This window comes from Trachemys scripta, chromosome 2, assembly GCF_013100865.1.
Source record: "Trachemys scripta elegans isolate TJP31775 chromosome 2, CAS_Tse_1.0, whole genome shotgun sequence".
Taxonomy (NCBI): Eukaryota; Metazoa; Chordata; order Testudines; family Emydidae; genus Trachemys; species Trachemys scripta.
The window spans coordinates 61,316,347-61,329,001 of record NC_048299.1 but is presented as its reverse complement, the minus strand read 5'-3'; the positions used below and the strand labels follow the sequence as shown (position 1 = coordinate 61,329,001).

General features: G+C 42.7%; 1 protein-coding gene across 2 annotated transcripts in view; it reads left to right on the top strand.

Moving 5' to 3' along the window:
• JAZF1 (JAZF zinc finger 1) overlaps positions 1-12,655 on the top strand; it is a 284,073-nt gene that overhangs the window by 174,102 nt on the left and 97,316 nt on the right. Inside the window, exon 1 of one of the 2 annotated variants that reach the window (XM_034760696.1) lies at positions 11,209-11,338. The exons of the other annotated variant lie outside the window; for it this stretch is intronic. Within the exon in view, the coding sequence (XP_034616587.1) occupies positions 11,250-11,338 (89 nt within the window). The 5' untranslated portion in view covers positions 11,209-11,249. Of the gene's footprint in view, positions 1-11,208; positions 11,339-12,655 lie in introns of those variants that run through there. 2 annotated transcript variants of the gene reach the window in all.

The window sequence follows — 12,655 nt, the reverse complement described above, 5'->3', positions numbered from 1 at the left end:
TAATTCCCTTTAAAAATAAACCTGTATTTAATTTAAATAATAAAAAACAGATTTAAAAGAAAAACATTGATTTTTATCCACCATGTTTTCTCTTCAAATGAAGTGTGTTGCTTCCAGCTGAGAAGATCAGGATAAATGATTCTGAGATGATGAACAGACCAGGCTATGAACACATTGACTGACCATTATTTCTTGCCAGCATTTAATTTGGAACATTTTGGCTTTGTTCCAAAATTGGGTCAGTTTTAATTCTTTGAATTATTGTAAGGTGCCTTGATACTTGTGAAAACCAGAGAGTTCTCAGTTGCACCTGCTAGTACACAGCCCTGCCCTGGGGGTCAGTACTGAGCTGCATCACTTAAAGGGCATCGCCTCCCAGAGCACCCCGTATGCAAACCCCTGTTGTGCTGGAGCCCATTGCTGCACACTATTATAGGATGCAACATGCTGCCCCTTGCATGCTGGTTCCACTTTGTGAACCAATGTGGAGGGAACACAGGGCCACTGAACGTAGGCTCTGCACACACAATCATGCCAGTAACTTCATTGGAAGCAGGGTTAGGCCGACACCGAGCACTTTTTCAAAGTCCTGCCTAAATATGTAAATGTTGATGTACAGAAATGGATGTTTAAAATATCTTACAGAGAAGAGAAGGAACATTGCAAGGCCATGCCTCATGCAAATGACAAAAGAACAGACATGTTATGTAACTTGAAATTCAGGAATCCTTCCCATTTCTGTCTCTGGTGGTTAGAATTTTTCACTCTTGCTATATTACAAGCCCATGGGGACTTTTAAAACTACTTATACAGACTTTACTGTTTTGGATATACAAGAGTTAGTTGCATTAAGTTGTAGTTTGGGGAAAAAAGAAACAATTTTTATAGCATTTTTAAAATAACTGTTTATTAAAGGATAGTGTAAAAGATCACAGTTTCTATATTTTTATTGTTTAGCTTTGAAAAGATAATAAAGTTACCATGCAGGAAGTGTAGCAAATGGACACATTTGATACCAGCCTAATATAACTTTAAATACTGTGTATTAGAATGTATGAAAATGTCACATAATTAAATAGCAAAGGAAAGACAAGGAAAATATTGTACTGTAATGTATGGCAAGATAATATCAAAAAATCTAAAATGTACTTAAATCCTGTAAGGGTCTAATTTATTTCTTTAGTGAAATAATATTTTTATAGTGCCTTCTAAGGATCTCAGAATACTTTATAAACGTATAATGAAGAATTCTCTTGTGAGGTAGGGCAAGTAGTACTGTAGTATCCCTATATTACATGAAGGAAAACTGAGGCACATGATGGTTAAATGACTTGCCTTACGGTTGTCCTTTAGCCACAAGTCTATGCTTAAGTCAAAATACTCAGAAATGGAAGCCTGAAGTTATAGTTCTAAGTTCATATTTAAGCACCTGAATTAATGGCCTAATTTTCAAAAGTGTTGATCACCCTGTATTTCTCACTGGCTCTAGTAGCACCTTTGTAGAGGGCAGTAGGTGCTGTAATGCCAGTTGATCATGCCTGGTATCTGTCACAACAACTTTCTCTCCACCCTGCTGCTTGGGACCATCATCCTCTCTTGAAGGGTCAGGGGAGACCTCAAAGGATGTACCCTCTCATAGATCACTCCCATCCCCACTAAGTGGGCCATGGGAGGTACTGGGTGTCCCCATGTCTCTGTGTCACCTAACTCCTCTTACCCTCCTTAACCCTCTACTTGCTGAGGACCAGTGGGTGTTAGCTCTCTTTTCTCCCCACTCACTCATCTACCTTTTGAAGTTCCAGTACCAGAGGGGCTCACAATTGAGCAGGCACTGTTTTCCTCAGTGTGTCCTTTAGGTCTCAGTGTCTCCCCTACTTCCTTCCCAATACTGTCATGATTCCTTGAACAGGATGGAGTCCACTTCATGGGAGGAGATGCTGAGGTCTCGCAATCCCTCATCTCCACCTCTCCTCACTCCAAATCAACAAGGGACAAGCCATCCTTATTTACCATCCCAGAGCCCTCATGAGCTCTGAGGAAGAGGTTGAATGTCTGGGAAGGATGCACTCCCCTGAGGCAAGACAAAACCGGATTATTTTTTTACAGTTTTGAGAAAATTAGGCACGGCTTCTACAAGGAAGTCAAAGCTCTGGACATGACCCAAGGATACTCCACCAATCAACCCCCAGGAAGAGGTTGTTCAAGTCTTAGAAGAAACCCTCACTCCATCTGCTTTCCATTTCACAAGGAAAACCATTAAATTATATGGGAGCCTTGCAAGAAACCTGGTGACTACTTTGCCTCTCCAAGACAATATCCTTCTTTTATCAGCTATGCAAGCACTACTTTGAGACCTGGGGATCTCTGCACGTAGAAACAAGTTACCTCTGATTACAAAAAAAAAATAATAATCATAGAAAAATAGGCTTATCCTGTGAAGTAGCAATTTTTCTCAGATGCTCTCTGTAGCAGAAAATTGAGACAGTTTTCTGGAGGGAGAGACACTTGTCACCAAGATTATCTCTGCTGATTCTGCCATGGTCTTCTCTAGAAAGACAAACTCCCAGCAGAACTTTGTGAAAAGCTTCTTGATGAAGCCATGGATCAGGATCTGCAAGGTGGTGGTGAAGGAGCTTGAAGAAAGGACCTCCCTGTTAGAACCTCCAAAAAAATCATTGTTTCTCTTTCCCCAAAGAAGATGGCTCTGATCCCTTTAAGCCTCTTTACAAGTCCCATTAATCATAGTTCCAAAGATCCTATTGAATGAAGTCTTCAAAAAACAGAAAGTGATCCAGTGGAGCAAGAGGAAGTGAAGATGTGGACCAGGATTTCACACATTGTGTTATAAAATACAATGTTAAATGTATTTAAAATGTAGGTGATAAGTGGTAGTATCAATTCTCTTTATCCAAAGTGCTCCCCTCTCTTCAGCCAGACCCTTATAGTCTCTCTTTCATTAACAATAAAGCTCATTCATTTTCTGTAATGGGGTGAATAAACTCCATTCAGCCACTAAGGGAGTAAGGGACAGAGTAGCTATTCCCCCAGCTGCAGCCAGTTGGTTGACTAACAACACTTGGGATAAGAGGCTGTCCTGCAAAAGGGCAGCTGCCAGAGAGGCTGAGAGCTGCATCACCACAGACTGGCAGAAATTCATCCAAGGAACAGGCTCCAAAGCCCCTGTGGACTGGGGTGAGACTGCTGGAGGGGGTGAAGTCCTTAAGCATGTACCCTTTGTCCTATACTCTATGAGCTAGCCCAGAACTGGATTCCCTAGAGTCCTGCTACCAGGAGATGTATGATATAGGCATAGGAGGACAGCTGAAGTTAACTAGAAGGCTAGGAAAGCATGGTCTTAAGGGCCAGTGTATCTCCAAGGGACCTGAGGCCAGGCACAAGGGGACTGAAACCCCACATCTTCATAATATTTCTAGCTTGTGATGGGGCCTCTGCTCCACACTGGCCGATAAGGAGTTAATAGAGCCCTAGGGAGGTTGCGCTGGAGGCAGCCAATTAGAGAGAGGCTATGTGGAGCAGCCAATGAGGGCCAGGGTTGCCCATATAAGAAGGGCTGGGGAGCAGAGCAGCTTCAGTCACTCTCTCGAGCATGAGGAGGGAGGAGGCCTGGCTGCCTTGCAGGCTGAAGGCAGCAAGTGTAACACCAACAGACCCCGGTCGTCAGCGAGCGGGCGGGATTGAACCTGGGATCTCTGGAACTTAGTGCTTGAGCCTCTACCGCATGAGCTAAAAGCCAACTGGCTGTTAGCTAAGGTTGTACAGCAGACTCATTAATCTTTTTCTCTCTCTCTAAGTAGTCTCAGTGCCACTAGATGGGACAGAACACCACACCCTGGAGGTGTGTGGGTTACACAAGCACCCTGGGTAGAGCAGTGCCTCGGGGAGACCAAGGGAGCTAAAGGCAGCTCCTGGCGGGCTGCAAGGAGCTGCAGCCTGAGGCCATGGGGAAGTGGCCCAGGGAAATCTACTGAGGAGTCAGAGGGGATGCAGCAAGTGGCAGCCATCTACAGGGTCCCTGGGCCGGGATCCTGAGTAGTGGGCAGGCCTGGGTCTCTCCCCACTTCGCCATTGAGAAGTGACAATTGGCTGCAGTAGCCATTGACGGAAGTGGCTGGACAGCAGACTGTGATACTGTCCCCAGAAATGGGGGAAACACAGAGTGCGGCACAGCCGGAGAGCGGTGTCATGAAGAGAACGCCGCAATCCTGGGAGTGACCTGGGTCCAGGAGCAGAAGAAGTGATGACAGCAAGACATCACCAGAAGAGGGCACACTAGCGAACAGAGCTAATCCCCAGGACAGCCAGCAGGAGGTGCCATAGTGGTGAGTCCGCTCCGTCACATAGCTAAACTTTATTTTTTCGTGACATCATTGCTTAAATAGTTCAAAGTCAGTTCTGTTCCAACATCACCTTGCCTCTAGGATATCATATTTCCTGGAACCCTTGGCACCCTGGTATGATTTTGTAGTAGCACTGCTGTAATTTTACCAAATAAATAACAGAAATTAGTACAGAGATAGATGTGTAGTTGTCTCTTTTACACAGTTGCCTGTTGAACTCCAGATGTATCCCATCAGACTTTCAGTTGCCAGCTCACCAAAGTTGTGTAAGGAATGTTATTGTATGTTGGCTTGCAGTTTGCTGGAGTTAACTATGAAGGTTAAATAAGATAAATTTCATAGGGAATATATATTTTTAGATCATCTGAATTCTAAATAAATATTTCAATAGGCATAACAGAGTTTTAAAAAACAGGGATAAAAGGTCCATGTGTTCCCATAACTTGTAAGCTGAACAAATGTAGCAAATTGTTATAAAACCTTTTTCTTTTTGTATGGCTATCTCATCATACATCTTGCAGCACAGGTATGATCCTATGCAGCAGTCTTGCAGGCTGCAGAAGATGTGTGGTCTAAATCAACATGGGAGGAGTCAGGTCAAGGAGTCAGGACCAGAAAGGTAGCAGTAAACCAGCAAAGGGACTATCATAGAATCAGAGAATATTAGGTGTTGGAAAAGACCTCAGGAGGTCATCTAGTCCAATCCCCTGCTCAGCCACCCTTCCCGCGATTGGCCGAACCTGCGGACACAGCGGGTAAACAAACCGTCCCGGCCCGCCAGGGGCTTTCCCTGAACAAGCGGCGGACTGGCTTTGAGAACCACTGGTTTAGTGGACTAAGCATTAGGTCTGAAACAGCACAGGTTCAACCTTCTAAGGCAGAGACCCTGTGTGCTGTACTGGAGGCAGGGTTGCCAATTTTGGTTGGATGTATTCCTGGAGGTTTCATCACATGAAGTCTTTAATTGAGGATTAATCTTTAATAATGGGTTATCCCACTGTCTCTAGTCAAATTCTGCCTTACCCCTCCCCCATCTTAAAGTGCACTGTGTGCCAAATTGCTGTAACCTGCCCTCCACAGGGGCTGCATTTCAGTGGTGCTTTCTGTATAGAGTTTGTGAAATAGTTTGGGAGCTATTGAGGTGAGTAGTGCTGTAGAAATTTAAAATATTATTATTTTGTTATTGAGGATGTAGTCTGCACAGTTGTCCAGCAGAAGCAATTGAGTCAAAAAGTCAAAACAGGAATTGTTAATAATTCAGTATATTGAATGTTTCTGAATCATGTTAGACAACTCTTCTGTTCATGTCTCTTTTATATTGTGATTATGAATTCAGCAGGGAGAAAGAGCATTAAAGGGATAAAGACAAACTGTGAAATTATCAAGGGTTATCATTACCCTAATTCACTCGGGTACATCAAACAGGATATTTCACTCTCAAAAGAATTCAGATACACAGCAAATAATATTTTGTGACTGTTCCAAAGTCTTGAACATCCACAGTTAGCTATGGTAATTAGTCTGTGTGACAGTGCATTGAATCATTTCCCATGTAAATAATAATCAAGATGCCCCAAGTCACATCTCTAGGTTTCGGCCCACATACCAAATCACATTCTTTGGTTCACATGCTTCAGTTTGATTATCTGGCAGGCTCTCCTGATGGAATTTTCCCTATTAAATCTTTGAAAGGATGAAATGCTTTATGGTTTTGCATTAAAATTACCAGAACTTTTGCTGAGCTCACTTAAAAGATAAATGGATAATTAACCACAAAAAAAAAGAACAAATTTTACATCGGTTCGTTTCAAACATCTTCAGGAATATTTTTCAATTCACCCCGCCCCAAAATGTTTAATGAAAACATTGTTGAAAATGTTATCAAAATGTATATGGAAATTTTTTAGTGAAAACCCAATTGTCAGTGAATGAAACATTTGTATAACACTGGTAATGATTTACAATAAATAATGTTCTCAATATACAAAAATTAAAAATCAAATCAAATAAATGATACTTTGTGAAAAATGAAAATCTTTGAATCCCTACAACTCCGCAAACTATGATGAATGGTTATAGTAAGAGTAACCTCTGATTTAAGAAATACAAACTGTAACCTTTTTCAGAATAGTTGGACAGTAGAACATACTTTTGATGGTGCAACTACAGTTAACTAGACCAAATTTGAATCCAGAGTAATTACATTGTTCATAATTGGATTCATATAGCTGTAATTTAGGACTGAATCTGATCTATTGTCTCCAGACTCTGAAGTATCAGAGTACAGTAGTATCTTTAGGGTCAGAAGTCTCGCTGAAGTCTGGGAGTTTAGCCTCTAACTTCCGTGTGACCATGAACATGGTTCTAATAATTTTAGTATTCTGTTGTAATTAACTTTAGAGCAGTACTGTTCTCTAACTGGTTAACATTTGTGGCTTAAATATTTTTGAGATGTGTATGTAAAAAGTTAAGGAAACAAAAAAGTGGCAATAGAACACCTGTACAACTGTATTAGCTATCTGTTCAGCTTCAAAGAGCAAATTGAGAAATCCTGTTTTTCTGGAGAAAGCAAAATGATGGGAACCTCCTAGCTTGTATTCAACTTCAGATTTTTTAAAAAATGAGATGAATATGCTTGCTCACATCTAAAACTAGAGGAGGGGGATAGTACACCTCTACCTCGCTATAACGCTGTCCTCGGGAGCTAAAAAATCTTACCACGTTATAGGTGAAACCGCGTTATATCGAACTTGCTTTGATCCGCCGGAGTGCACAGCCCCACCCACCCTGGAGCACTGCTTTACTGCGCTATATAAGAATCCGTGTTATATCGGGATAAAGGTGTCATTCAACAAAGGAGACAATTGGAATCAAAGCCAGGAACATTTGCTTTATATAGAAAGAATTAATACTCATAAAGGATGATAATTAAAGGGTAAGTGCAGCTTGAAGAAGATTAGGCCCTGTAGAACTTATGAAACATTTGATTTCAATATTTGCGGTGCTAATTTGAAGTACTATTGGCACAAAGAATGGGTCATTACACTGAGCTCATTTATGAAAGGAGAAATAATACAGTGCTGAAATGTCTGCTCTTGAGATTTTGTTGAGTCTGAAATTACGTCATTTCCTTTATAGCTGGGCTTACAGTCTCCCACGTATTGCACAGCACCACCACATTTGAACCAAATATTCTTTTCTGCTAAGAGAGCATTTTGCAGGATATGTTATTGGAAGTATGCTATGCAACTCCATATTCAGTAGAACCTCAGAGTTACGGACACGGGAATGGAGGTTGTCCATAACTCTTAATAAAGCGCAGTTTGGGCCCCAGATCCAGCAGCTGATACTCCAGGCCAGTCTTCAGCAGTGGTTGAGCTCCCTACTCAGCACCAGCATGAGTTTGCAAACTTGCGCGTAGGTATGTGTGTGTCAGTGCGTTCTCCTCCCGGCTGGGAAAGTGGGGGTAAAAACAGTGCATTCCTCTCGGGGGCCTTGAAAGCGGCGCAGACCCCAGCGCTGCTCCTGCTCTGCCTTGGGCTGGCAGCCCCCGCGTCTTGCTGTATGTGGCTTCCCTGCGCGTGAGGGTGGGGTGGGTACGGGGACAGGCACCCCAGCTGTGCCTACCTTCAAGATGCAATACAGGCACTATACTGTACAGAACTTGCTTTATTTATTTATTTATTTGTTTATTTTTATCTCTGCTGCTGCCTGATTGGTTACTTCCAGTTTCACATTGTGGCCAGTTGACCGGTCAGTCCATAACTCTGGTGTTCATATCTTTGAGATTCTACTGTAGACCTTTGAATTTATTCCATCTTCTTGATTTATAAATTGACTCAGTCTTCAGTAGCTTTTTTTCAAGCATGGCAACTCAACATTTGGAAACATTTAGCTAAGCAAGTCACTTAAAAAATCATGCAAATACTATATAAAACAGATCTGTATTGTTCTTGTGTTCCATTGGGGTATTGGTTGAGTTTGCAGTCCACTATGCTCTTTGGTCGTATACTGTATGGCTGCAGAGTGTTGTAAGAATAAACATAATGTTAAAAAAAAATGAGCAGGACAGGGAGCACAGGAGAATCATTTCTTTAGTTAGGGCTGTTGTGTGGACAGTGACATCAAGTTACTCCTTAGTATCAGGAATAAGGCCAAAGAGGGGACTATGTTGCTATATGCCTCATTTGCATGCCAAGGATTTCACTTAAGCCCATGTCTCAGTCACACCCATGCTGTACCCATGTCTACCTCTCCTTTATCCAGTGCTCTTAAGAGTAAGGGATCAGGTGCACAAGGGACTTGAGACTTCCATTTAGTGTGGATGACTGTGCCTCTTGCCTGGTGGACTTCCTAGCCTGTCTGAAAGCTTTTTCAGTAACAAATAATTTTTTTAAAAGTTCATAATGAAGAATGTGATCAAGCCCTCTCTGTCATTCACTGTGTAGTCACTCTGAAACATACATCATCTTTCACTTTCTACAGGAAGCTTTTGAATCCTGTGCACTTCTGAGCAGTTAGGACATATTAAGAATTGGTCAAAGAAAAATATTAGCTAATCTGAAATCACCTTGCTCAGTTCTTTCTTCTTCATGGCAACACTGCTCTTTTTTCCAGGAGCTGATGACATGGGATGGTCAGTTTTCAAGCCAACACAGGAACATCTTCTCAAAATACAAGATGTCACAATTTGGTTCTTTTATGCTGTTTAAAGTGTCATATCCTTGGTAACAAATACATAAGTTACAACTCAGCTTGCGCTCTCCAAAAATCCCGCACTTCATATGTCAGATAAACACTAAGATTTTCCATGCCCAGATTGGGCTTTTAGAGATAAAACTGTATTACAAAGCTAATGTGCGTTCTTCTTCTGAAATTACCCTACTCTGATTGATACGGCCTCCGGCAGGGTTTGGACCAGTTGTTCCTTCTCCTCCTCTAGCAGCTGTGGCCAGCCATAAGGTAGCTGGAACCAAATGACTCGTGCCGCCCGCCCAGCATCTGGGTGTGTGTTGCCAACTTCTTGGATAATGTTTGGTGGGCTGTGTAAATATCTACGGAGGAGGGAAAGTTGAGTTATATTGAACAATCTTGACCTTGTTTGTCTCTTTCCAATTCACTAGCCCTTTAGTTTAAAAAAACAAACAAACCACTGATCACATTTAAAATGGGTGGGTGGATGGGGCGGGGGTGTTAGTGTATGTGAATTTAGTGCTGGTGCAAAGTTCTGGCTTGATAGTCTTGGAGACTAAATTCTATTTCTCTACAAAATAGCAATAGCAGAGGCAGAAGCACTGGAGGATTCTCCGCACCACCCTGACAAGGCATCTTGACTATAATGAAGAGTCTCAGTGAGTGAGACTAGTTCCTTCTCCTTGCACTCATTCTCATTAGCATCCTTTTTGTCAGCCTCAGCAGGTCATGGAGGGCAAATGACACATTCATCTTTGGAAGGTCATTAAGGTTTAGACTTTAGTGGGGTGATGATAGGAAGTTTGTGCTGCTGCAGTCCAGATTGCTTTTGTTATATGGAGAAGCTAGAGAACTTCAGTCTCCAGGACTGTCCAGCTGACACGTCTCACAAATTTTAAAAAATGAATTAACTAAGTCTTTGAAGCAAATACTTGGCTTAGTTGCTTCCCTGTTGCAGCTAACTACAAAATATAGCCAAAAATAATTCCAAAACGAAAGACAGAGGACAGAAATTTGCCTCCTGTAGGCCAGGCTTATGCTGATGTCCAACCCTGATATGAAGCAAACAGCTAACCCGTGCAGTTGGGATGACCTGTAGGTCCATTAGCATAGGCTGTCAATAAAGTGCATCGCAATTAAGTGTGTCGTGTTGATCTCCCACTGACAGGAGCTGTAGTGTGTAATTGTCTAATGGTGGGAGTTTTGCTGTGGCTAGCTTTATCATTTTGTCAGTTCACTAATAAAAGGTTGCCACAGGTACAGAGAATCTCAGATTTACATATGGCAGCTAAGAAAGCATTATGGGAAAGCTGCCTCAAAGACAGACTAGTGTGTTGTTGCAATTGACACCCATGCTGTGATTCCATAATTGACAAGAAATGCTATTATTAAGCAGGTCTGCTGAGATAATTAGCATTCAGGGTTGCATTTTTAATCGGACTTGAGTCAGATAATTTATCACAGCAGTAGCAAGCTGTCAGGGTCACACAATAAATACTCATTAAGGATGAATAAAGATTAAGTGCAGTCTGAAAGAAAATTAGGCCAACTAGTACTTATGAAACATTTCACTTCAATATTTACCATACTAATTTGGTATAATATTGGCAAAAAGATCAGCTGCCTACATTGAGCTCATTTATGAAAGAGAAGATAATGCTGTGCTGAAATGTTTGTGCTTTGTATGTGTAAATCTGAAATTGTATTCCTAATTGCCAAAAATATTAATTTTGAAACACTGATTTAGCATGACTGTTCCGTCAGCATCTGTGTCACCACCATAATAAGTTGACACTTTAAAGAGAAAAATGTTCCATCTTCAAGGCAGACCTAATTTGTTAGCATTAGTGAGATACTGCACTTTAAATTTAATGTAACTCTCTTGTCTTTGATTGGTTCACACATGGGCAGTTTATGGCACTTTCAGTTAATTAAAAACACCCGTTATTAAAATAGGCAACATTTTTAAATGAAAAAGAAAAAGACATTTACAGGCTACTGCCAGTAAAGAATCAGGACATTTATGAACTTGCCTATAATTTATAGATATAAAATCAAATGAGGACACGAGTGTTTATGAATATAGTACATTTTGTTGACAAAACCAGTTTAAAGGTCAGGTACAAAATCCACAGTAAATGTGCAGTTTGCTTAACTGCCTGATGTTAATGGAAAGTCAATTTCAAGAGTTGCTGAAATATGATGCAAAATAACCAGTATTTAGTCTTACAGAAGAAAAAGAGTGAAAGAAAGGTTTTAAGAAGTAATCATCATTTTTATTTACTACTGTAAGGCCTTGTCTACACTACGAGAGTAGTTCGATTTTACTTAAATCGAATATTTGGAATCGATATTGCAAAGTCGAACGTGTGTGTCCACACTAAGGACAGTAATTCGACTTTGTGAGTCCACACTAACGGGGAAAGCGTCGACATTGGAAGCGGTGCACTGAGGGCAGCTATCCCACAGTTCCCGGAGTCCCCGCCGCCCATTGGAATTCTGGGTGGAGCCGCAAATGCCTTCTGGGTAAAAAAAAAAGGGGCCAGGGTGCTTTTGGGTAACTGTCGTCATCCGTCCATCACTCCCGCCCTCCCTCCCTCCCTGAAAGCGCCGGCGGGAAATCATTTCGCGCACTTTTCAAGTCATTGACAGCGCGGACGCCACAGCACTGTGAGCATGGAGCCCGCTGCAACCATCGCTGCAGTTGTGGCCGCTCTCAACGCCTCGCAGCTTATCATACAGGTTGCCCTGAGGCAGATGCAGAAAAGTCAGGCGAGGAGGCTACGTCAACGCGGTGATGACCTGAAGTCTGAGAGTAGCACAGACCTCTCAGAAAGCAGGGGACCCAGCGCCGAGGACATCACGGTGGCAATGGGTCATGTTGATGCTGTGAAACGGCGATTCTGGGCACGGGAAACAAGCACTGAGTGGTGGGACCGCATAGTGCTGCAGGTCTGGGATGAATCACAGTGGCTGCGAAACTTCCGCATGCGGAAGGGAACTTTCCTTGAACTTTGTGAGTTGCTGTCCCCTGCCCTGAAGCGCAATGACACCCGGATGCGACCAGCCCTGACTGTCCATAAGCGAGTGGCCATAGCCCTCTGGAAGCTTGCAACGCCTGACAGCTACCGGTCAGTCGCGAGCCAGTTTGGGGTGGGCAAATCTACCGTGGGGGTTGTTGTGATGCAAGTAGCCAAGGCAATCGTTGATGTACTGCTGCCAAAGGTAGTGACCCTGGGAAACTTGGAGGCGATCATAGATGGCTTCGCAGCGATGGGATTCCCAAACTGCGGTGGGGCCATAGATGGAACTCACATCCCTATCCTGGCACCGGACCACCAGGCCAGCCAGTACATTAACAGAAAGGGCTACTTTTCCATGGTGCTGCAAGCACTGGTGGACCACAGGGGACGTTTTACCAACATCTACGTGGGATGGCCGGGCAAGGTTCATGACGCTCGTGTTTTCAGGAACTCTGGTCTGTTTAGACGGCTGCAGCAAGGTATTTACTTCCCGGACCACAAAATAACTGTTGGGGATGTGGAGATGCCTATAGTCATCCTCGGGGACCCAGCCTACCCGCTAATGCCCTGGCTCATGAAGCC